The sequence below is a fragment of the Oncorhynchus clarkii genome, chromosome 2, assembly GCF_045791955.1.
Source record: "Oncorhynchus clarkii lewisi isolate Uvic-CL-2024 chromosome 2, UVic_Ocla_1.0, whole genome shotgun sequence".
Taxonomy (NCBI): domain Eukaryota; kingdom Metazoa; phylum Chordata; class Actinopteri; order Salmoniformes; family Salmonidae; genus Oncorhynchus; species Oncorhynchus clarkii.
In genome coordinates, this window is record NC_092148.1 from 87,462,716 (window position 1) to 87,487,505 (window position 24,790).

Consider the following 24,790-nt stretch of genomic DNA (forward strand, 5'->3'; position numbering starts at 1 on the left):
TTTCTTCTGTATACCACCGCTACCTTGTTACAACACAACTGATTGGCTCAAACGCATTAAGAAGGAAAGAAATTCCACAAATGAACTTTTAAGAAGGCACACCTGTTAATTGAAATGCATTCCAGGTGACTACCTCATGAATCAGGTTGAGAGAATGCCAAGAGTGTACAAAGCTGTCATCAAGACAAAGGGTGGCTATTTGAAGAATCTCAAATCTCAAATATATTTTCATTTGTTTAACACTTTTTTGGTTACTACATGATTCCATATATGTTATTTGATAGTTTTGATGTCTTCACTATTATTCTACACTGTAGAAAAAAAGAAATAGTCAAAATAAAGAAAAACCCTTGAATGAGTAGGTGTTCTAAAACCTTTTACCGGTAGTGTACCTCTGTCAAAAATATTATATTTACCACAAATTGGCAATACATGTACAATATACACCCCAAGCCAATGGATATCCAGAGTATTTACTTCCTAAATACAGAGAGTATATTAAGAGTACTGTCCTGTCTTCCGCTGTTTGACTAGCTCTCTGAAAAAAAAGAAAATGGTTGAATCCCAATCCCTACCACAGCAATCCATAATGCCCCCATAATCATTTCACAAGCAGATGATTTACAATTGAGTTAAAAGTTTATTTAATTGGTATCAGTTTTGAAACAAGTAACTCTTGATGTATATGTATATAGACATTCAATAGTACATTTGTACAGTAGACAACCAATAATAGAGAAAAATAGCAACTTGGTGGGTGGAAGCAACGTTCTCCGACCTCAAGCTAACACTGCCATCATCAGGCAGTTGAGGATAATATCGTTCGTCAAACAAGAAACTACACTTGGAATACTACAATAAAAAAGGATTGGCTTGTAACTTCTACATAAAGGCATTGAAAATAAGCAAATGCATTTGCTCAAACACACTAATATTAAGTTTATTGTACACACACTATCTGTTTTCCCTTCAACATTCTCATACAGTCATTTAAATCAAAACCTTTATTTCACGTACAAAAAAGAACAAATGTTTGTATGTATTTATTTTTCTCCTCCATGTGTTCCCTCAGTTATCTCCTACAATTATTCTTCATACCTTCAGTTGCCCTCTCTGTCGTCTTTTATCTTCAATCATCAAAGCCATCGTTGGAGGATAACGTGATAATCATCACTAATCTGCAAAACATGATGTATTAAACATAAACATAAACATATAAACATATTCACACTCCTTGACTTTTTACAAATTGTTTTGTGTTACAGCCTGAATGTAAAATGGATTAAAGTGAGATTGTATGTTATTTTATGGAATTATAAGTCCCCATAATGGCAAAGTGGAATTATGTTTTTAGAATCGTTTTGAAATTAATTTATTAAAAAGGAAAATCTAAAATGTCTTGAATAAATAACACCTTTTTTTATGGCAAGCCTAAATAAAATCAGGAGCACAAATGTGTTTAACAAGTCACATAATAAGTCGCATGGACTCTGTGTGCAGTATAGTGTTTAACATGATTTTTGAATGACTACCTCATCTCTGTACTATGTACACACATACAGATAACTGTAAGGTCCCTCAGTTGAGCAGTGAATTTCAAACAAATTCAACCACAAAGACCATGGAGATTGTCCAACGCCTCACAAAGAAGGGCACCTATTGATACTTAAATAAATACATGTAAATGCAGATATTGAATATCTCTTTGAGCATGGTAAAGTTATGAATTACCCTGTGGATGGTGTATCAATATACCCAGTCATTACAAAGATACAGGCTTCCTTCCTAACTTAGTTGCCTGAGGGGAAGGAAACCGCTTAGGGATTTCACCATGAGACCAATGGTGATTTTAAAACAGTTACAGAGTTTAATGGCTGTGATTGGAGAACACTGAGGATGGGTCAACTGCATTGTAGTTACTCCACAATACTAACCTCATTGACAGAGGGAAAAGAAGGAAGCCTGTACAGAATACAAAAATTCCCAAAATATGCATCCTGTTTGCAACAAGGCACTAAGGTAAAACTGAGACATTTAACTAAGGTAAACTAAGAAATGTACTTTATTGTCCTGAATACAAAGCGTCATGTTTGGGACAAATTCAAATCAACACATCATTGAGTACCATTCTTCATATTTTCAAATCATGGTGGTGGCTGCATCATGTTACGGGTATGTTTGTCATCGGCAAGGACTAGGGAGTTGTTTGGGGGGATAAAAATAAACGTAATAAGCTAAGCACAGGAATAATTCTAGAGTTAAATCTTGTTCAGTCTGCTTTCTAACAGACACTGAGAGATGGATTCACCTTTCAGCAGGACAATAACCTAAAACACAAAGCCAAATATACACTGGAGTTGCTTTACGAAGACGACACTGAATGTTCCTGAGTGGCCTAGTTACAGTTTTGACTTAAAAATGTCTGTCTGGCAATGATCAATAACCAACTTGACTGAGCTTGAAGAATTTTAAAAGGAAGAATCTACAAATATTGTACAATCCAGGTGTGCAAAGCTTAGAGACTAACCCAGAAAGACTGACATCTGTAAACGCTGCCAAAGGTGATTCTAACATGAATTCACTCAGGGGTGGGATTACGGATGTAAATGAGATAATTCGGTATTTCATATTCAAGAAATTTGCACAAATGTCTAAAAACACGTTTTGACTTTGTCATTATGGGGTATTGTGCGTAGATGGGCCAGAAACATGTCGAATCCATTTTAAATTCAGGCTGTAACACAACAAAAGGGGTATGAATGCATTCTGAAGGCTCTGCAGGTTGAATGCTGGAATTGATCTTCTCAGTACAGACAATGTTTTGTGTACCTTTCAAGCGTCAAACATCTTCTTTCTGCCCTCCATGCCAGACATGGCATCCACATTTTGACGCCAGTCGGTGACCTCTTCTTTCTGGGAGGACCAGAAATGTATTATCTACACTAAATCATTCATTGAAAACGAACTACTTTGAGAATAAACAACAAGTTCATAATTTGTCCGAGAGATGAAGAGGTTCTCAGATTTCAACCGCCTGTAAGAGTAGCTGAATAACATGTAAAAGCAAGTAGACATCTTGCACGTGAAGTACGAACGGGCATGCACCAGTCTTACCTTCTCCTCTGGTTTCTTGACTGTCTTGAGGTTGGACTTGAAGTCGATGGTCTCCTTATGCTTGGAGCCAAGCAGAACACTGAGCATGGCTTCAGCTGAGATCTTCACCCTCTTCAGGTTTGGCTTCTTGAATTTGCTCTGCAGCTCAATGATCTTTAGTCCTAAATTATGGATCTGGCAGAGCACAAAGAACAAAGGACATTTTTACATTTTAGACATTTAGTAGATGCTCTTATCCAGAGTGACTTATAGGTAGTGCGTTCATCCTGAAGGAAAAATCCTTAGTCCACTGTTGATACAGTCCCAAAATGTGTGGCATGTCATCAGTCAAGTTTTCAAGATGTGTCACTTACCATATCATCATGATTATGTGACAAGTGACACTTTGCTTCTTGAAAGTCCAATATCTTGAAAACTTGACTGCTGACATGCAAAACATTTTGGGATTGTATCAACAGTGGACTGATGAAAAAATGTTTGAGTTTATTTTTCTCGTAGAGTAGCTGAGAGAAGCAGCCACATATCACAGTCACAGTAAGCAGGATTTTAGCTACTTTCGAGGTACAACAAAGGGTCGCACATTAACTGTGACAATTGACATCGTCTACGTCCCAAACGGTACCCTATTCCCTTTATAGCGTACTACTTTGGACCAGGACCCATATTTCTATCAGTCCAATTTGCACACTTAGTCCTCCCAGTTGTACAGTAACTAGTATGTACTGTGGCTGACCTTGGCTCTAAATGTATGTATCCACCGGGAGGCTGTGTTTTAACAGTGTCATCTTCAAATGTACAGTCCAAGCATTCAAAAAAGGTGCATGTTGGACTGATAGAAGTAGAAGGGATTTAAATGTTAGGGGAATAATGCAATCCTTTTATGATATCACAGGAGCAATTCTTTACCTTACATACAATAATCTATAAAACATTTCAACTATCTTTTGTCATTTCCCTCTGGAATGATTTGTTTTCTACAAATTATTTTGGGGGTATCCTACCTCCTTGTCATTTTTGGTAACTTTGAGTCCCACGTCATATCGCTCCTCATCTACCACATCGATCTTATGGTGCAGATCTCTGCACAAATCCTGCAGAGAAAACAAAAGACAGCTCATTTATCATATTTTATTTTGTTACACTTTCTGTCAGGAATTTCAACTGCGTCGTGCATTATAACGCATTATGCCCGGCTTATATGGCATTATAAATGCACTCAAAACAGTTTTTTTATACAATGTGTATACCTGGAGCTCCTCCACAGACAAGCCAGACAGTTTGAGAGGAGGGACTCTCTCAGCCAGAGCTTCATCTCTTTCTCTCTTCTTCTCCTCCACCTCAACCTCTAGCATCTGGCCAGCTACAATCAGCAATCTGATCTATAGGAGGATAAAGCTACAATCAGCAATCTGATCTATAGGAGGATAAAGCTACAATCAGCAATCTGATCTATAGGAGAATAAAGCTACAATCAGCAAACTGATCTATAGGAGAATAAAGCTACAATCAGCAATCTGATCTACAGGAGAATAAAGCTACAATCAGCAATCTGATCTACGGGAGAATAAAGCTACAGTCAGCAATCTGATCTACAGGAGAATAAGGCTACAGTCAGCAATCTGATCTACAGGAGAATAAAGCTTACAATCAGCAATCTGGTAACTACTGATCTTTAGGAAGGAGCATAAAGCTAGAGTCAGCAATCTGATCTACAGGAGAATAAAGCTACAGTCAGCAATCTGATCTACAGGAGAATAAAGCTACAGTCAGCAATCTGATCTACAGGAGAATAAAGCTACAATCAGCAATCTGGTAACTACTGATCTTTAGGAAGGAGCATAAAGCTAGAGTCAGCAATCTGATCTATAGGAGCATTAACATCCAAAATATGTTAAAAAGGGTCACAAGAGGTCAGGGTTCATGAGCTACACATTATGGCATGCATTATGTTTATATAACATTCATGTCGCAAATGTAAGACGACTTGTTTGTTTCTTGTGTTGACAATGGAATGCAACGCTCACCTTCAAACCCAACCGTCGGGCTGAGGAGATCTTGGACTTTTCTTTTGGTTTTGGTCTGTGTCATTAGGAGGGGAGAGGGAAGAGAGATAACATTTCAATGTGCTAACCTGTCATTTATATATGGTTCATTATTCAAATACACACCAAGGTTATTATACTTCTGTGTTTTTATATACATTTTTATTTCTATTAGTTTTACGATTTTTATTACAAATTCAGATCCACTTTACCATTTCTAAAACATTTATATTACATTTTTATATGATTTAGTTTTAGTTTTACTGTTAGGGACAGAAAGTAACCTATGTGTGAGAGGAGCCATGTATGTTTGTGTGGTTTGTTTTTGGGGATGTCACTTTTTTCCACACATAAAATGATGGGTCAAGTTATCGGTTAGGTTAGGTTTAAAGGTGGATCCCGCAGTAGTCGAAAGCAGCGCCACGGTCGCCCCACTACAATTTTATTGTTTTTGTTGCCGAGCTGAGGAGCAGTGTTGCCAACTTAACGACAATGTCGCTATATTTAGCGAGTATTCAGACCCCTCTAGCGACACATTTTCAAAAAAGCGACTAGCGACAAATCTAGCAACTTTTTCTGGTGTTATTGGAGACTTTTGGAGACTCTGACGTGAAAGCATGTATCGTTCTTACTCTTCTCAACGAGCAGCAAGTGCTTCCGTGGGCCCCCATCCCAAAGCACTCACAGGCGGCCCAGTCCTCGCACAGCTCCTAAGTGGACCATAAGGTTAAAAACAAAAACAAATTAAGAAAACTAAAATAAAAAATAAAAAATATAAAAGTAAGTAACTCCGCCAGTGTGTCTCTTTTGGGTCACTTTAGCCGGTCCCAAGCCCGGATAAAGGAGGAGGGTTGGAATTGTAACATAAAAAAAAACAAGAATCGACAGAAGAAAGTTAATTTGTAGTTCTTAACATATTTAGGGTGTTTTTTTTTACACACGTTTTGTCTCTACCACAACGTTATTCTTCTCTGCTACAGCGTCCATCACAATTACATGCACATGGCCAACTTTCCTTACTGAGGAGTTGGCAACACTGCTGAGACGTCAAGCAGCATGGTAAAAAGAAATGGCAGTACATATTGCGCTCTATCATCCGTGCAATGATGTGTGAGAAGGAAAAAACTTTTGGTTGTTTGCAGTAACTTTGTTGTTGTAATATTGCAAATGGACATGGCTGTTTCACGGTTGAGGATTTCAGCTTCAAAGGTAGACTCAGCGAGATGACTCAGCGAGATGATGTAGATGCATGAAGTAAACAGTACTACTGGGTCGTACTTTAAAAAAAACATGTATTTCTCCTTTATTTAACTAGGTAAGTCAGTTAAGAACATATTGTTATTTTACAATGACGGCCTACCTCAGCCAAACCACCCCCCCACCCCATCCCGGACGAAGCTGGGACAATTGTGTGCCTCCCTCTCTCCCGATCACGGCCGGTTGTGATACAGTCTGGCATCGAACCAGGACTGTAGTGACGCCTCTAGCACTGAGCACTGCACCACTCGGAATCTTACATGGTATCTCATACAGCCTAGCTTTACATGAGAAGGAAGAGACTCATCAAGAAACTATAATATGGACGGAGTGAGTTTCCATACTTCCACCATACAGGTCAGTCGACATCAATCACTTCACCTACTTACTCAGGTATATTTTTTTTATTTTATTTTACCTTTATTTAACCAGGCAAGTCAGTTAAGAACAAATTCTTATTTTCAATGACGGCCTAGGAACAGTGGGTTAACTGCCTTGTTCAGGGGCAGAACAACTTGTCAGCTCGGGGATTTAAACTTGCAACCTTTCGGTTACTAGTACAATGCTCTAACCACTAGGCTACCCTGCCGTCCCATCCACTTCATGCGGAACCCCAGAAATAACCCCTTTGACAGGCAACCTGCTTCAGGAAATCCATGCACAAAACATTCCACTCCAAAATATTTTTGAGGCTCAAAGCACGCTTCTTCTGGTCCGCGGACACACAAAAAATAGGAATAAAACCAGCTCGTGACTCTTGCCGACACCACCTCACCCAAATTATCCATCATACTCCTTGTGAATTCAAACAGATCCCCCAGGTAAAATTGATCCAAAACCCTCACTCTGACTATAAACTAATCTAGGGATTACTTAGTTTCCATCACAACTGTACTTAATTTGTGTCCTTTCTTTTTCACCACTGCAGCCCACTGGTTTACTCTCTGTGCTCTCTTCTTCACCTGACCCACCATCAGTTTCAAACAGAACATCCGTTTCGCCTTTTCTCTCTCTCTCTCTCTCTCTCTCTCTCTCTCGCTTTTTTTTTCTCTCTCTCTCTCTCTCTCTCTCTCTCTCTCTCTCTCTCTCTCTCTCTCTTTCTAACTCTCTCTCTCCCTCTCTCTCTCTCTCTCTCTCTCTCTCTCTCTCTCTCTCTCTCTCTCTTTCTCTTTCTCTTTCTCTCTCTCTCTCTCTCGCTCTCTCTCTCTCTCTCTCTCTCTCTCTCTCTCTCTCCTCTCTCTCTCTCTCTCTCTTTCTCTCTCTTTCTTTCAAATTGTTTTGCTTTCTGGGAAAACACCATTTCTGACAATAGCGCCTACATACAATGCATGATCTTTCCAAAAATCATGTGATCAATCATCAATCATTTAACCAATCATCAGGGTGTTTTTGTTTTAACCAATCATCAGGGTGTTTTTGTTTTAACCATGCGAACGTGACCAAAGACATGACTGAAACAGGAACCAATGTGCCATGATTTACAGTGCATTCGGAAAGTGTATTATGTTACAGCCTTTTCCTAAAATGGATTAAATAAATACTAATTATTATCAATCTACATACAATATCCCATAATGACTAAGCCATGAGGTCCAAGGAATTCTCCGTAGAGCTCAGAGACAGGATTTGGTCGAGGCACAGATCTGGGGAAGGGTACCAAAACATTTCTACAGCATTGAAGGTCCCCAAGAACACAGTGGCCTCCATCATTCTTAAATGGAAGAAGTTTGGGACCACCAAGACTCTTCCTAGAGCTGGCCTCCCGGCCAAACTGAGTAATCGGGGGAGAGGGGCTTGGTCAGGGAGTTGACCAAGAACCCAATGGTCTCTCTCTCCAGAGTTCCTCTGTGGAGATGGGAGAACCTTCCAGAAAGACAACCATCTCTGCAGCACTCCACCAATCAGGCTGTTATGGTAGAGTGGCCAGACGGAAGCCACTCCTCCGTTAAAGGCACATGACAGACCGCTTGCAGTTTGCCAAAAGCCATCTAAAGGACTCTCAGACCATGAGATGTCTGATGAAACCAGATGTAACTCTTTGACCTGAATGCCAAGCGTCACATCTGGAGGAAACCATACACAACTCATCTCCTGGCCAATACCATCCCTACGGTGAAGCATGGTGGTGGCAGCGTCACATCTGGAGGAAACCAGACACCACTCATCTCCTGGCCAATACCATCCCTACGGTGAAGCATGGTGGTGGCAGCGTCACATCTGGAGGAAACCAGACACCACTCATCTCCTGGCCAATACCATCCCTACGGTGAAGCATGGTGGTGGCAGCATCATGCTGTGGGGATATTGTTCAGTGGCAGGGACTGGGAAACTGGTCAGGATCCAGAGCCCTCGGGACCTCAGACTGGGGCGAAGGTTCACCTTCCAACAGGACAACGACCCTAAGCACACAGCCAAGACAACTCAGGAGCGGCTTTCGGACAAGTCTCTTAATGTCCTTGAGTGGCCCAGCCAGAGCCCGGACTTGAACCCGATCGAACATCTTTGAAAAAAGCTGTGCAGCAACGCTCCCCATCCAACCTGACAGAGCTTGACAAGACCTTGAGAAGAATGGGAGAAACTCCCCAAATACAGGTGTGCCAAACTTGTAGCGTCATACCCAAGAAAACTCTAGGCTGTAATCGCTGCCAAAAGTGCTTCAACAAAGTACTGAGTAAAGGGTCTGAATACTTATGTAAATGTGATATTTCAGTTTTATATTTGTAATACATTTCTAAAAACCTGTTTTTGCTTTGTCTTAATGAGGTATTGTGTGTAGATTGATGAGGGGGAGAAATACAATGTTATCCATTTTAGAATAAGGCTGTAACGTAACAAAATGTGGAAAAAGTGAAGGGGTCTGAATACTTTCCGAATGCCCTGTAGATATGCATTGTGATATGTGATATTTGAGGCTCTCTATCACAAATTAAATTTATAATGTGTACACACATATTATTATTAAAATGTTTCTAAACAATGGCAATACTCCCACGTGGGTCTGAGCCTTGTAGAATGTGGTAGAAAACCACATTCGTTTCCAACTTTTGACAGTGGCAGATGCACCTCCCCCGGCTTCACTCCTCGACTTTTGTCTACAGTCGGTTGCTTTAGCTTTACAACTCAAAAATGCCAAATATCAACAGTGCTGCTATTGGCAACATCATCTTGTGAGTCTAAACTAAACTAAATCTCAATGTGATCTGCCAGATTCAGAAGCTTGAAACCCCATTAGAAGTAAAGAAAAAACATTTAAAAAGCTTTAAAATCCCATTGAAAACCCCACTCGCTTTTTGACCCCCCAAAAACTAAAATTGAACATAATTAATGTTTATTTTTATTTGATTTGGAGTCCAATTTAATAGTTTTAGTATAGTTTTAGTTTTCAAATGGGTTTGTTAATCATTTTATTTCAGTTGACTAAATCGTTTTTTCATGATTAATTTTCGTTTTAGTTTCAGTTTTAGTTTACTATAATAACCTTGATACACACAGTGAACATGAATACTTACGCGTCTGCCATGTTTTCCTGCTTATCTTACTGAAATTTAGATAGAGAAAGGAGTTAGCATTTTTACCCCACGTAAAACGAAATACAGTAAACTGAACATTCAGGCTTATGTTCTGTTCTGTACATTTTTATGTACTGTACATTTTTATGTACTTTACATTTTATGTACTGTACATTTTTATGTACTTTACATTTTTATATACTTTACATTTTATGTTCTGTACATTTTTATATACTTTACATTTTATGTACTTTACATGTTATGTACTGTACATTTTTATGTACTTTACATTTTATGTACTGTACATTTTTATGTACTGTACATTTTTATGTACTTTACATTTTATGTACTGTACATTTTTATGTACTTTACATTTTATGTACTGTACATTTTTTTATCCATTGATGATTTTTTTTTTAATGTGGGAACAATTTTCCTTTATTTATATACTATGTTATTAATTTGGTTGTAAAATGTATGGATGGAAATACAATTCAATGACTGTATCTTTCATTTCTGCATCAATTGAGCTGTTCCCAATGCTGAGGATGGGGTTTGATGACTGGTTGTATGGTCTTTGGGTCAGCTATGTCACGTACTCAGAGCATGTGCTGCCTCATTAAAACTCTCTTTAGATAATTTATTGTGCACTGCTGGTGCGTCCAAATCCAAAAGAGGCCTCAGTCCATACTTGACGAAGGGAGTTATTTTATTGTAGCACATTTGAATTGTGTACAGTATGTGAGGCAGTACGGGGTTATTGTTATTTGCAGCTCACATGACCTGATTCCAAAGGTCAACATTTCACACAAAGAAACTTTGAGATATTATTATATATCACATATCATTATTTTCTGGTAAAATGTCAGAGCATGTAACACCCAAATGACAAACCATTACAACACATTTTACATTTCAATCACAATTTCAAAGGCTGTGCTGGTTTCTTTTTTGCTCCCAAGTAAAAAGCAGAGTAGAAGCAATGTGCCTAAATGTTATATTTAAATAGTTCAAATATAAATATTGTAAAACATTTAGTTGAAAATATAAGATTTACAATGTGAGGTGCTAACGTTTATCTCCGTAACTGACAAGAGTCTCTGCATAGGTGTCAGTGTAGTCCATAGCCCACTAATTTAAAGGCATGTGAACTAATTAACACTATCTTGCAGTCTATGGCAAAATATTAATCCAATGTGTCATCATATCATCAATTTCATATCTGAATTCCGGCAGAACCTCCAGAAATAAATACAATTCACCTATACTGAAAAATCACACATTCCCATACTGTTTTCCTCTGCCTCCTCAACACTCTTCCTGCATTCACAGTGCACCTACAATATAATACATGTATTCTACACAGAAGATGAAATATAAAAAACGAAGTTCCTTAATATCAAGCCAAAGTGGTCATTGAGAGGTACCCTACCTTTAAGATGTAGAAAAGGCTGAGAGAGGGAGAGAGTGAGGGACTGAGAGAGGATAGGGGGGAAATCATTCAGATTTATAGTTTCTAACCCCTGTGTGAATGGCTCACTAAAATAGACTGCTCGCTGTCCAAGCCACTCTCCTGCTGACGTTTACAAACATTATTCAGGCAGGAAAGGGCTGCAATAAAACAACTTATATGGACTTGGATGTTTGGGCAGTACACTGTCTGTCTGTCGCATGGTTCTGACGCCACCCATTGGTGGCAAGTTAACATTAAACATTTATTGTTAGAGCCCCTCTAAAACCTTCCCTTGCGGCGTGTCTGTAGACTCCTACAGCATCCTATGGTTAGTTGCCATAGGAGTCTACCAACTTGTCTCAGAGCAACTCTAGGCAATCAAATCCAACCAAATCCAATCAAATTGTATTTGTCACATGCGCCGAAATACAACAAACCTTACCGTGAAAAGTTTACTGACCAGCCCTTAACCAACGATGCAGTTCAAGAAATAGAGTTAAGAAAATATTTTTGAAATAAACTAAATAAAAAATAAATAAATAAATAACACAATAAAATAACAATAACAAGGCTATATGCATGGGGTACCGGTACCGAGTCAATGTGCGGGGGTACAGGTTAGTCGAGGTCATTTGTACATGAAGGTAGGGGTAAAGTCACTATGCATAGATAATAAACAGCGAGTAGCAGCAGTGTAAAAACAAAGGGGGGGGGGGCAATGTTAATAGTCAGAGTGGCCATTTGATTAGTTGTTCAACAGTCTTATGGCTTGCGCGTAGAAGCTGTTAAAACTTCTTAGGGATAGGGGACTGTATTTTCACGTCCTAATGAAAAGCGTGCCCAAAGTAAACTGCCTGTTACTCTGGCCCAGAAGCAAGGATATGCATATAAGTTATAGATTTGGATAGAAAACACTCTAAGGTTTCTGAAACTGTTAAAATAATGTCTGTGAGTATAACAGAACCTATTTGGCAGGTGAAACCCCCGGGACAAACCATCCAGGGAAAAAAACAATTGAGGTTATAGTATTTCCCAATGTTTTTCTATGGGAAGCACTATTTAATAGGAACCTGGCTGCAGTTCCTAGGGCTTCCACTAGATGTCAACAGTCTTTAGAAATTGTTTGATGTTTTTCTTTTGAGAAATGAAGAAGTATGGCTGTTCTTTGTAAGTGTCACTCTGAAGGTCTCTAGTATTTTGGTGCGAGTGAACGCTTCACGTTGTTTTTATCCGGTATTGGAAACAGTTTATCCCATCTTAAATTTTATAGATTATTTACGTTTTAGGACACCTTAGGTTGGATTAGGAACGTTGTTTGAAATGTTTGGACCAAGTTTACAGTTTTGCTACCTCTGTAGTCAAACAATTTCGTATAAATCGGAAATTAGCTAGGTTGAATTTGGATATTTGAATGACCTTTTTCACATGCTTTTTAAAAGAGAGGTTGGAATTAAGTATGATGCCAAGGTACTTAAAATCAGATACCACCTGGAAATTCTCCCCTGACACATAGACATCTGGCTCAGTAGCATCTGTTGCCCTCTTTGTGAAGAACATGCAAACAGTTTTTTTCACATTGAGATGCAAACACGAGTCACTGAGCCACTTTGTAACCTGGACCATTACAGTAGTGAGTTCTTGTGCAGCTTGTTGTTTGCTCTTTGCACGTATATCACTGTATTATCTGCATACATTTGAACTTCAGACCCAGTACAGATAGAAGGCAGATCATTAATGTACAGGCTGAACAGGAGTGGCCCCAGTATTGTCCCTTGGGGCACGCCCACATCATAGCTAAGAGTGGGCGACAGCTCATTGCTCACTCTGACACACTGAGTTCTGCCTTCAAGGTATGATTTCCTCCATCTCAAGGCATAAGGGGAAAAGTTGAACTTGGACAGTTTTGTGATGAGAATCTCATGGTTAACAGTATCAAAAGCCTTCCTTAGGTCCAGAAACACAGCCCCAACAGCACCCCCTTTGTCCATCTTGGACTTCACATTTTCCAGAAGAAAGCAGTTGGCCGTTTCTGTGGAGTGTTTCGCTCTGAAGCCAAACTGCATGGAGTGTAATGTGAAGGGGCTGTTGTTGAGGTGGGCAATCAGTTGTTCTGCTACACACTTTTCAACAACCTTTGACACCACAGGTTTAGGTGTCTTTATGTGATAATTAGCCAACACATCAGATCGCCACCTGTGACCTGAGAACAAGCCATATAAATCTTAGCGGTGCTTTATTTAGAGTGGGACTAACAGGTGTTAGTGTAAGGTGGCAGATTTTGATGTGTTGTAACCCCAGCCAGAGTTCATTCTCTGTGTGAATGCAGTAAGTGAGGTCAATGGTACAAAGGAAATAACCACTTTGATATCCTCTACATTTATCAGGTCTTTGATATTCTTTATATTTATCATGTCTTTGATATCCTCCACATTTATCAGGTCTTTGATATTCTTTATATTTATCATGTCTTTGATATCCTCTACATTTATCAGGTCTTTGATATTCTTTATATTTATCATGTCTTTGATATCCTCCACATTTATCAGGTCTTTGATATTCTTTATATTTATCATGTCTTTGATATCCTCCACATTTATCAGGTCTTTGATATTCTTTATATTTATCATGTCTTTGATATCCTCTACATTTATCAGGTCTTTGATATCCTGTATATTTATCATGTCTTTGATATCCTCCACATTTATCATGTCTTTGATATCCTCCACATGTATCAGGTCTTTGATATCCTGTATATTTATCATTTCTCTGATGTCCTGTACATGTATCATGTCTTTGATATCCTGTATATTTATCATGTCTTTGATATCCTGTATATTACCATGTCTATATCTTGTATATTTATCATGTCTTTGACATCCTGTATATTTATAATGTCTTTCATGTCCTGTATATTTATCATGTCTCTGATGTCCTGTATATTTATCATGTCTCTGATGTCCTGTATATTTATAATGTCTTTGATGTCCTGTATATTTATAATGTCTTTCATGTCCTGTATATTTATCATGTCTCTGATGTCCTGTATATTTATAATGTCTTTGATGTCCTGTATATTTATAATGTCTTTGATGTCCTGTATATTTATAATGTCTCTGATGTCCTGTATATTTATAATGTCTTTCATGTCCTGTATATTTATCATGTCTCTGATGTCCTGTATATTTATAATGTCTTTGATATCCTGTATATTTATAATGTCTTTGATGTCCTGTATATTTATCATGTCTTTCATGTCCTGTATATTTATAATGTCTTTGATGTCCTGTATATTTATAATGTCTTTCATGTCCTGTATATTTATCATGTCTCTGATGTCCTGTATATTTATCATGTCTTTGATATCCTCTACATTTATCAGGTCTTTGATATCCTGTATATTTATCATGTCTTTGATATCCTCCACATTTATCATGTCTTTGATATCCTCCACATGTATCAGGTCTTTGATATCCTGTATATTTATAATTTCTCTGATGTCCTGTACATGTATCATGTCTTTGATATCCTGTATATTTATCATGTCTTTGATATCCTGTATATTACCATGTCTATATCTTGTATATTTATCATGTCTTTGACATCCTGTATATTTATAATGTCTTTCATGTCCTGTATATTTATCATGTCTCTGATGTCCTGTATATTTATCATGTCTCTGATGTCCTGTATATTTATAATGTCTTTGATGTCCTGTATATTTATAATGTCTTTCATGTCCTGTATATTTATCATGTCTCTGATGTCCTGTATATTTATAATGTCTTTGATGTCCTGTATATTTATAATGTCTTTGATGTCCTGTATATTTATAATGTCTCTGATGTCCTGTATATTTATAATGTCTTTCATGTCCTGTATATTTATCATGTCTCTGATGTCCTGTATATTTATAATGTCTTTGATATCCTGTATATTTATAATGTCTTTGATGTCCTGTATATTTATCATGTCTTTCATGTCCTGTATATTTATAATGTCTTTGATGTCCTGTATATTTATAATGTCTTTCATGTCCTGTATATTTATCATGTCTCTGATGTCCTGTATATTTATCATGTTTTTGATGTCCTGTATATTTATAATGTCTCTGATGTCCTGTATATTTATCATGTCTCTGTGAAACAGCCTATCAGTTACAGTAGGTGGCGCCTAATGAAAATGAGTATCCTGTCAGCATAGTAGTCAGCAAATATACTGTGGTATTGGACCACTTTATTCAGTGGTTCAATACTATTTTTGGGTAGATCTTCTTAAAAGAGGTCCATTGAATGCGATCCGTAGTTTTACCTGGTCAGGTCACACGGTCGGGATAGACTCCTGGCCCCACACAACACTAAACTAAACTCCTGGTACACAACCCCACGTGTCTATTGTCAATCACAACATCCCTGATAAAAGTCTTTATTACGCAGCCTGTCTCTACGGGTATGTGAGTGATGGAATGGCGTCCTCTCGGGCCTGTGGCCAGGCAGGCCTCTTTGAAACACATCGTTGAACAATAGCAACACTGACCCTGTGACCGTCACTATGTTTGGAAAGGTCAAATAATCCTAATATGTGTCTCATGTCTTCTTTGATTTACAAACGTTGTTAAAAAAAACCATAATGGCGGACTGACTGTTCTCTGAGGAGACCTTGAAGTATAAAGAGAGACTGAATGTGGATACAATGACCCGCTAGCTTATCGCTGAGGTACTCTCTAGAGTAAAATACTTTATAATACCCAGAAGAAGCAAAGTAATTAGTAAGTAAGTGAGTAATTTGTGAGTAATTTGCAAAAGCAGCATCTCCTCTTCCTGGTGTCCACACAAGACATGAAACATTACATAATTCAGAATGTAAATAGACAAGAACAGTATGAAACACCGTTCGGGTCTTTGCGTGTCAATAAAGATACACGTCAAGTAACACTTTGACGCGCCAAATGAGCTTGTTGACCAATCAGGACCTAAATATGACTGCACGTCACCTAATAATTTAACACATTCATTCATTTTATATGTAGTTATTACACCATCACTCGTATTTCATGTCACAACGATTCACCGATTCGGATGCTATGATGCCGGTAAAGTTTTGTCTCACGTAGATGCCGCTGCCGTACGAGCGCAGGCGTTTCCCCAAGTTCTGGACAGTGCTGGTCATAAGAAAAGCTAGCTGGCTGATGGATGGATGCAAGCAGTGTTATTCCCCAAAAACATAGCAACACGACAATCTGTTTCAGTAGCTAGCTAACTATCTATATAGGTGTCATCATTTAAAATATCCCTAATTTATAAGACAGTTCTTATTTGATTATTGTAGTTATTGGCTGGCAGCAGGGCCTCCATCATGGCTTCAGCTGATACTCTCACCCTCTTCAGAGTAGGTCTCTTTTTACCCTTCAGCTCAACTATCTTCACATTCAGATTCTCAATCTTTGGCAAATATAGCATAATAAAGTATATTAGGTATATAAATAACAAACCCTAGCCAAGTCAATCAACCCCTGTGACCTATGACCATTGTCCTATGACCCCTGGGACATACCTTTAGGTCAACCAGAGCCAAATCAGAAAACTTAAGAGGAGGAACTCTTTCATTCAGAGCCTCTTCTTCTTTTTCTCTGCTACCAGCATCACTCCTGCCTTTTTCAGCAGTTTGGTCTGAAATAACAGGAGGAATTTTAATAATTATAATATAACAATGCATGACTTATGCCACTAAGTATCTCCTATCAAATAAAGACATGTTATCACAAATATAATTGATTTCCTAGGCCTCCTGAGATCTCTTTGAATGTGTTTGTGTCTTGTATAGCTGTTGGGATTTTTAAAAGTATTTATTTAACTAGGCAAGTCAGTTAAGAACAAATTCTCATTTACAATGACGGTCTACCTCGTCCAAACCCTAAGCCGGACGACGCTGGGCCAATTGTGCGCCGCTTTATGGGACTCCCAATCATGGCCGGTTGTGATACAGCCTGGAATCAAACCAGGGTCTGTAGTGACGCCTCTAGCACTGAGATGCAGTGCCTTAGACCGCTGCACCACTCAGCATTGGGGAAAAAATAGCTTTAGAGCCAGTCAGCGGGATGCAGCGATCTTCGGCTTTTTCTACGTGAACATAGAGGTTAATTAAGAATTCTTTGAATTATCCCTATATGTCATGTTTACCTCTTTTTTTTTGTTTACTGTCTGTTATAATTAGGATTCTCGTTATCTCCTATTTTCTTATTTTCTCCATACTGTATAATCGTTTTTTTTTAAACATACCTAACACGACTTCACTGACAAGTTAATGTACATAATTTTACCATAAAACAATGGGTTTTTTTCAGCAATTATGCGTAACAAAATTATGAAATGATAGGTTGATATAATTGATTTTTGCCCCGGTCTGTGAAGAACATGATCGAAGAGAACAATGGAGAAATAAACAATGAGTTAATGATAAAACAGGTTGTGTGCAATAAAAATATCCTTTAAAAACACATACAAATCATAGGCCTTAGACATGATGGAGTATCCTTTTGTTTCCTGAAAAACTGCCAAACGCCCACAATTTAGATTAGATTTAATTAGATTAAAATAACTAACATTTTCCTTGCATTGAAGACAAATTACAGTATGCACATATCTGAACCTAAGAATCAGATCAATTAGTCTGTAGCCTCAACTCATGGCTATATTTTTGGACTAATTGCCAAAGGCATCTGCACGTAGAATAGAATACGGTTTCAGCTTCAAACCCCTATGTATTTCTCCTATATCAAGCCTCTGGTTGAGTGATGCCCATGCAGCTGAAGCTAAAGATGTGAACTATTCAACTCATGGTATGCTAAAACGCAGGCACTTAGCCTTTCAATTAGCACCAGGCCATACCTGAATACTATAGATTGTTCAAAGAAATTGACTTGAAATATATTTTTGAGAGGCATACTGTACATCTGCCCTATTTCAGAAAGATCTAAAGATTTTAAAAAATATATATATATCTTTCTTGTCCAGAATGTGTCTACATAACAATGGTAGACATTAGTCAATTGTGAATATGACATATTAAAATATATATTGATATTCAATATTTAATTTTTAATATTAAATATAGTATAAGAAATATGAACCTGCATGTACATAATGATACATAATTAACTTCATATGATGATATCTGATCTCAGAGCATGCTCCCATGCCACATCGGATGTTAAACAAACTTACCTTTTTCTATGCAGGAAGAAAACCTGGAAGAGCGAGCTATTCACTGGTCGACAACATGATAACTAGGCAATGTGATAACTAGACACTAGGATAACTAGACAATAGGATAACTAGACACCAGAATAACTAGACAATAGGATAACCAGACAATAGGATAACTAGACAATGGGATAACTAGACAATAGGATAACCAGACAGTGGGATAAATGGACAATAGGATAACTAGACAATATGATAACTAGACAATATGATAACTAGACAATAGGATAACTAGACAATATGATAACTAGACAATATGATAACTAGACAATATGATAACTAGACAATAGGGTAACTAGACAATATGATAACTAGACAATATGATAACTAGACAATATGATAACTAGACAATAGGATAACTAGACAATAGGGTAACTAGACAATAGGATAACTAGACAATAGGATAACTAGACAACATGATAACTACTTTATGACCTCAGTCAAATGTCATGGCCTCCTGTGAGTGGACAACTCAAATAAACCCACTGTCCTGACGAACCAGGATATAACATCGAAACACTATATCATGAGTGTAGAACTCCCCCAGTACCCAATGACAGGTCCCCTACTACACTCCAGTGTTCTGCCCTAGATGGGATGAGAGGATGTTGTTCTGGAACTTGTCAAACACCCGCAGCAGCCATCTTTCCACAGTAAGAAAAAGTGAGACACCAGACTGCAAAACTATCAAGCTCTATTTATTAAATAGTGGAGTGGCATTTACATTCATATCAAATAAATAAATCACTTTTAAACCATTCAGTCAAATGTAGCAGTGTGTACACAAATTCTGTACATTCAGTCAAATTGAATGTAGCCTACAGCAAGTCTGTACATTCAGTCAAATGTAATGTAGCCTACAGCAAGTCTGTACATTCAGTCAAATGTAATGTAGCCTACAGCAAGTCTGTATATTCAGTCAAATTAAATGTATGTAGGCTACACCAAGTCTGTACATCAAAATAACCTGGCTTCACTCTCTCAGTAGCGATCGTCTTTTTTTATTTTGCTAAATCAACTGAAAATATACAACTTTTCAGATACTGTACAGATACTGTTAATATCATCACATTCCTGGCTCTGACCTGAAATATCTATTCAGATGATATTGACAGTTATCCATCCACCTACAGAACTACAATCCCTTACAGAAAAACACATGAATTTCACATGTGAAAACATGATCTCAAGTTAAATAAATGTGACAACATGAGGATGCAAATTTCAACATGTGATGCCATGACACTACACCTGTGATAACATTTGAACGTTTTTCACATGTAAAACTGCAAATTCAATGTTCACATGTGAATGTTTCTTACATGTGAACTTGCAATTCCACATATGCAGGTCCTCCAGTACCCCCAACACATTGTTGTTGTGACAGTCAGTTGTTGTGACACATCAGTTGAATCAGGGGTGCTTGTCCAGGGTCCCAATAAACATGTGTACTGTTGGGGGTACTGGAGGACCAGGGATGGGAAAGACTAATGTAAAGTAAGATAGAGGTTTAATGCAATGCAGCTTGCCTCATATGTCATGACAACAATAGAAGGGTTGGCTATACATTCTGCTATACAGAACCGGAACAGGCTAGTGAACCACATGACCGTACACTTAGTTTGTACTTATTCCACATACACGTATAAGGAGTGGACTGAGAATGTTTTGTAGGTGGATAATGAATGACCTCGGGCAAGTGAAATCATCATATTATCCTAAAATAGAAGTCAACGATGAATACCGTGACAAATTCGATTTTCACATTGAAAATGCAATTCCACATGTGAAAGTTTTTCACATTAAAATGCTGAATTTAATTTTCACATGTGAAAGTTTTTCATATGTGGAACTGCAAATTTCACATGTGAATCTGCAAATTTCACAAAATGTTATTCTCGTCACATGTGAAAAGTTGGTGTTAAATTATGAACTCTAAATGTAACATACATGGTTTCACATGTGAAACTGCACCTTTCACATGTTTTGTTTGTTAGGGAAGTAATGAAATGGTAGTTAGTGGGGGTTAAGGTAAATGGTACGCTGCTCAGCTGAAATAGTGCAAAAATCTTTCACCAATAGAAAAATTATTACATTTTACATGATCACTTAGTAGACTTTTCAATATGACCCCAACTGGGAATTGGGCTACGCTGATCCTTCTGCTGCACCACAAAGTCTGTACCATTCTCAGAAACCCCCTACACATTCATTACCTGTAATACATCCCTGCATAACTAAGATTTTAGTTATCATTTAATCTGACTATTCTCTCATCATTGATTTAGTTTACTTATTTCAGCAACTTGAGGGTTTTCTGTATAGTTGTCTGATGTTGGTGAATCACTATGATAAATATAATAGATTTTCTTGAGTGTATTATTCAAAGCTAAGATTAACTTAAAGTCCAACGTGTAGGTACAGGTGAAATCAGTCATTGACACAGACATGGTGGCATGGCAGGAAAGTGAGGACATGTTGAATAATAACTACTGTATAAATAAACATACAGGAAGTTGGTGGTACCATACTTGGGGAGGATGGGCACGTGTTAATGGCTGTAGCAGAATAGGTGGAAAGGTATCAACAACATCAAACACATGGTTTCCATGGTTCTAGCTGTTATTATGAGCCGTCCTCCCCTCCACTGAAATAAACATGCACAATATAATCATGTGTGTCAAATATGTAAGTTGAAAACACTGCAACTATTTTGTGACAAATTATTGTATGCAGGGCATCATCACCTGTGAAATCTCAGGTGAAAAATATACACAAGTGAACATTTGAATCCACATGTGAAACTTCATGTGAAATATAATCACATGTGAAGTGTTCCAAAACCACATTGGTTCACATGTGAAAGATCATGTGATCACGTGAAAATCCATGTGAAATTTAATGTGAAATATCCTCATATGTGAAGTGTTCGAAAACCACGTAGTTCATACCACTTTTACATCTGCAAAACGTGGAAATTTCACATGTGAAATCATGTGATTTTCCACTTGAAATCATGTGGTTTTTACATAAGGGATACTACCAATACATCATAAATAACTGATTCTATCAACACATAATTTATAACACAACTATCTATAACATATCTACAATATATAATATCAACAATATTCCCTGTGAACTAGCAAACTCTCATATCACATTAAACAGGGGACACACACGTAAAATTGACATGGTTGACATGATTCTTTATAAAATTCATTTCATATCACAACATGAAATTCACATCTCATCTAGAACTGACCTCCTCTCTCTCTTCTTTGTGGGTTCTTACAGTCTTGGCATACTTCTCTCTTAATGGTGGTACAACATGACCCTGCAATAATATTAGAATCGAGATTAGAGATGAGAATAAGAATTAAATGAAGAAGGTTAGTATTTAAGCACTCCTTGACAATATATCATAAGTGCAAAAGACACTTTCCATTGTCCTAAAGCAGGGCTGTCAAACTCATTCCATGGAGGACCTAGTGTCTGCGAGTTTTTCCTTTCAATTAAGACCTAGGCAACCAGGTAAGGGGAGCTATTTACTAATTAGTGACCTTAATTCAGTAATTCAGTCAAGTACAAGGGAAGAGTGAAAACCCGCAGACACTCGGCCCTCCGGGGAATTAGTTTGACACATGTCCTAAAGTGTCATTTAGCTAATGTTGCTAATCATAATCAATACCTGCTTATTTTCCAGCATCAAACAGCTTCTTTCTGCCCTCCATGCCAGACATGGCATCCACATTCTTACGCCAGTCAGTCACCTCTTCTTTCTGAGGAGACCAGATATCATATTATTAGGTTTGATTCGAAAAATACTATCAGATTTCTGTTTTTCATGGACCCTTGGAAGATTATGGTTGCATCCCAAATGGCACCCTACTCCATATATAGTGCACTACTTTTGCCCCCAATTCCCTATATAGTGCACTACTTTTGACCCCTATTCCCTATATAGAGCACTACTTTTGACCCCTATTCCCTATATAGTGCACTACTTTTTACCAGTGAGCACTATATAGGGAATAGGGTGCTATTTGGGACAACCATAGACCTCATTGTTGTCTTAAAACAAACAAACCTTCTCCTCTTCCTTCTTGACTTTCTTGAGGCCGGATGTGAAGTCAGCCTTCATTTTGCCAGTGTCGGCCACGGCTCCCGACAAGGCGTCGGCGGCAGACTTTTTCACCCTCTTCAGAGTAGGCTTCTTCGACCCCTTAATCTCATCGACCTTCTGGGTCAGCGACTTAATCTGTGGACAGGGTTGATGATGTGCTGCTTTTTAGTGTCTGATATTTTTGTTGCGTATTAATTGGTGTTGTTTGTATGGCCGGTGCAATCAGATCAGATCTCCCTTAAAGGGATTAATAAAGTCCAATCTTAGTTTATCTAGCACGTGTCCAATCAGTCAATTGCTATTGCTGTTAATTATTAGGAATACTCTCCTTCTCATGGAGGCACAAGACAAGGGTGTACACTCTCACCACTTTTTATTTAATATAGCTAGGAATGTAATAATTGAATTACTGTAAAATACATTCTAGAAGATGAGCCATCATTGTGGACAGGTTTATGGTTGGGTGAATATATCAAACACAATAACAGAGAACATAGCATACCTCTAAATCATTTTTCCCCACTTTGATTTCCATGTCATATCGTGCCTCATCTACGATATCAATCTTTTTGTGTAGGTCTTTACAAAGGTCCTGCGAAAATATGATATCATGTAGAAAAGACAACCAACAACACATTACAGATAACGATATTATTGAAGTGACAGATTATTTAAAATATTTAGCCATTCAATTGCAAAAGAAAGAACTTATAGTGTATAGACAATTCTATAAATTCTATATTAGCAGATTTGTTGAGTAAAATATTTTTATGGAGGATTCTCTGCCTATTTAACCACCTCCTAATTTGGATGGATATACTGGAATATATTTTATAGTATATATGGTGTATTATAGATATATTGAGAATTATAGGTAAATTAAGTATTATAGATAAATTAAGTATTATAGATATATTAAGTATTATAGATACATGAAGTATTATAGATACATGAAGTATTATAGATAAATTAAGTATTATAGATATATTAAGTATTATAGATACATGAAGTATTATAGATACATGAAGTATTATAGATACATGAAGTATTATAGATATATTAAGTATTATAGATACATGAAGTATTATAGATACATGAAGTATTATAGATATATTAAGTATTATAGATATATTAAGTATTATAGATACATGAAGTATTATAGATATATTAAGTATTATAGATACATTAAGTATTATAGATATATTAAGGCCTACCTGTAGCTCCTGCACAGACAGGCCAGACAGTTTGAGGGGTGGGGCTCTCTCATTCAGAGCACTCTCTCTTTCACGTTTCTTGTCCGCAAACTCAGCCACCAGCATTATCCCTGCCTTTTTCAGCAGTTTGGTCTGAGGAAGGACAACAGCAGCAGTTAACCCCTGACAATTTTCCTTCTCAAAGAATGACACAGATTTGTGTTTTACACCAACAGTTAATCACTTTTAATGTGGCATTTGGTAAACAGCTAAACATCTCTTTTCAATTGAAGTTAACACTGCTTATCATGTATTAGAATCCATTTTCAATAAAAGGTGTAGCTGCACTCTCAGAAAAAAAGGTTCTATCTAGAACCTTAAATAGTACTTTGGCTGTTCCTTTTTGGTTTCAGGTAGAACCATTTTTGATTCCATGTAGAACCATTTCCACTGTTTTATAACTGAGCAGTTGTTCCCATTCTAAATTAGCAGTTGACCCCAAATATTGGTTGTCCATATCCGGCTCGAAGGACCAATAAGCAGCCAGGAAGTTGAAATAAAGGGACAACCTAGGGATTCAAAGGGCAGGTCCATGTCTGAAGACCTGGAGTCTTTAACACTCAGGATTCAATGTATATCCATATTGTAGGGGCACATGCAGATAACTAAGGCCTCCTTGTTTCTGTGAATTCTGTCATCGACCTACTACCGTCATCAACACAGCAAGGCCTGAGAGTGAAACCTACCTTTAGGAGCAGACGGCGTGTTGCCGAATACTTTGGCTTTTTCTGAAAGAGACAAAAAAAATTCACTATAGACAATATACACCAGTGACCT

At 37.6% G+C, this 24,790-nt stretch overlaps 2 protein-coding genes across 3 annotated transcripts; both read right to left on the bottom strand.

Moving 5' to 3' along the window:
* Nucleotides 1-926: 926 nt before the first annotated feature.
* Nucleotides 927-11,486, bottom strand: LOC139375537 (troponin I, cardiac muscle-like). Its single transcript, XM_071117370.1, has 8 exons — nucleotides 11,355-11,486; nucleotides 9,923-9,951; nucleotides 5,139-5,193; nucleotides 4,362-4,493; nucleotides 4,116-4,205; nucleotides 3,115-3,288; nucleotides 2,830-2,913; nucleotides 927-1,178 (listed from the first exon to the last, which is right to left on the bottom strand). Exons 2-7 carry the CDS (start codon nucleotides 9,931-9,933, stop codon nucleotides 2,833-2,835), a joined length of 543 nt encoding a protein of 180 aa, XP_070973471.1. The 5' UTR covers nucleotides 9,934-9,951; nucleotides 11,355-11,486; the 3' UTR covers nucleotides 927-1,178; nucleotides 2,830-2,832.
* An 8,005-nt stretch (nucleotides 11,487-19,491) lies between these two features.
* On the bottom strand, nucleotides 19,492-24,747 carry LOC139375564 (troponin I, cardiac muscle-like). 2 transcript variants are annotated; one of them, XM_071117380.1, is made up of 6 exons: nucleotides 24,700-24,747; nucleotides 23,975-24,106; nucleotides 23,263-23,352; nucleotides 22,725-22,895; nucleotides 22,326-22,416; nucleotides 19,492-21,971 (listed from the first exon to the last, which is right to left on the bottom strand). In XM_071117380.1, exons 2-5 carry the CDS (start codon nucleotides 24,077-24,079, stop codon nucleotides 22,330-22,332), a joined length of 453 nt encoding a protein of 150 aa, XP_070973481.1. In that variant the 5' UTR covers nucleotides 24,080-24,106; nucleotides 24,700-24,747; the 3' UTR covers nucleotides 19,492-21,971; nucleotides 22,326-22,329. The 2 variants fall into 2 exon arrangements, with proteins under 2 accessions (XP_070973481.1, XP_070973480.1); XM_071117379.1 differs by lacking the exon at nucleotides 23,263-23,352 and having other exon boundaries at nucleotides 21,737-21,971; nucleotides 24,700-24,736.
* Nucleotides 24,748-24,790: the final 43 nt, after the last annotated feature.

What these genes read in the sequence shown, in the direction of transcription:
- LOC139375537 (XM_071117370.1), bottom strand. An exon ending in CCCGACGGTTGGGTTTGAAG is followed by an intron (nt 4,494 to 5,138) that starts GTGAGCGTTGCA and finishes ATCCTCCTATAG; the next exon opens with ATCAGATTGCTGATTGTAGC. An exon ending in TGTCTGTGGAGGAGCTCCAG is followed by an intron (nt 4,206 to 4,361) that starts GTATACACATTG and finishes TTTTCTCTGCAG; the next exon opens with GATTTGTGCAGAGATCTGCA.
- LOC139375564 (XM_071117380.1), bottom strand. Translation starts at nt 24,079, where the DNA reads ATGCTGGTGGCTGAGTTTGCGGACAAGAAACGTGAAAGAGAGAGTGCT. An exon ending in TGGGGAAAAATGATTTAGAG is followed by an intron (nt 22,896 to 23,262) that starts GTATGCTATGTT and finishes CCCTGTCCACAG; the next exon opens with ATTAAGTCGCTGACCCAGAA. An exon ending in TCAAGAAGGAAGAGGAGAAG is followed by an intron (nt 22,417 to 22,724) that starts GTTTGTTTGTTT and finishes TGGTCTCCTCAG; the next exon opens with AAAGAAGAGGTGACTGACTG.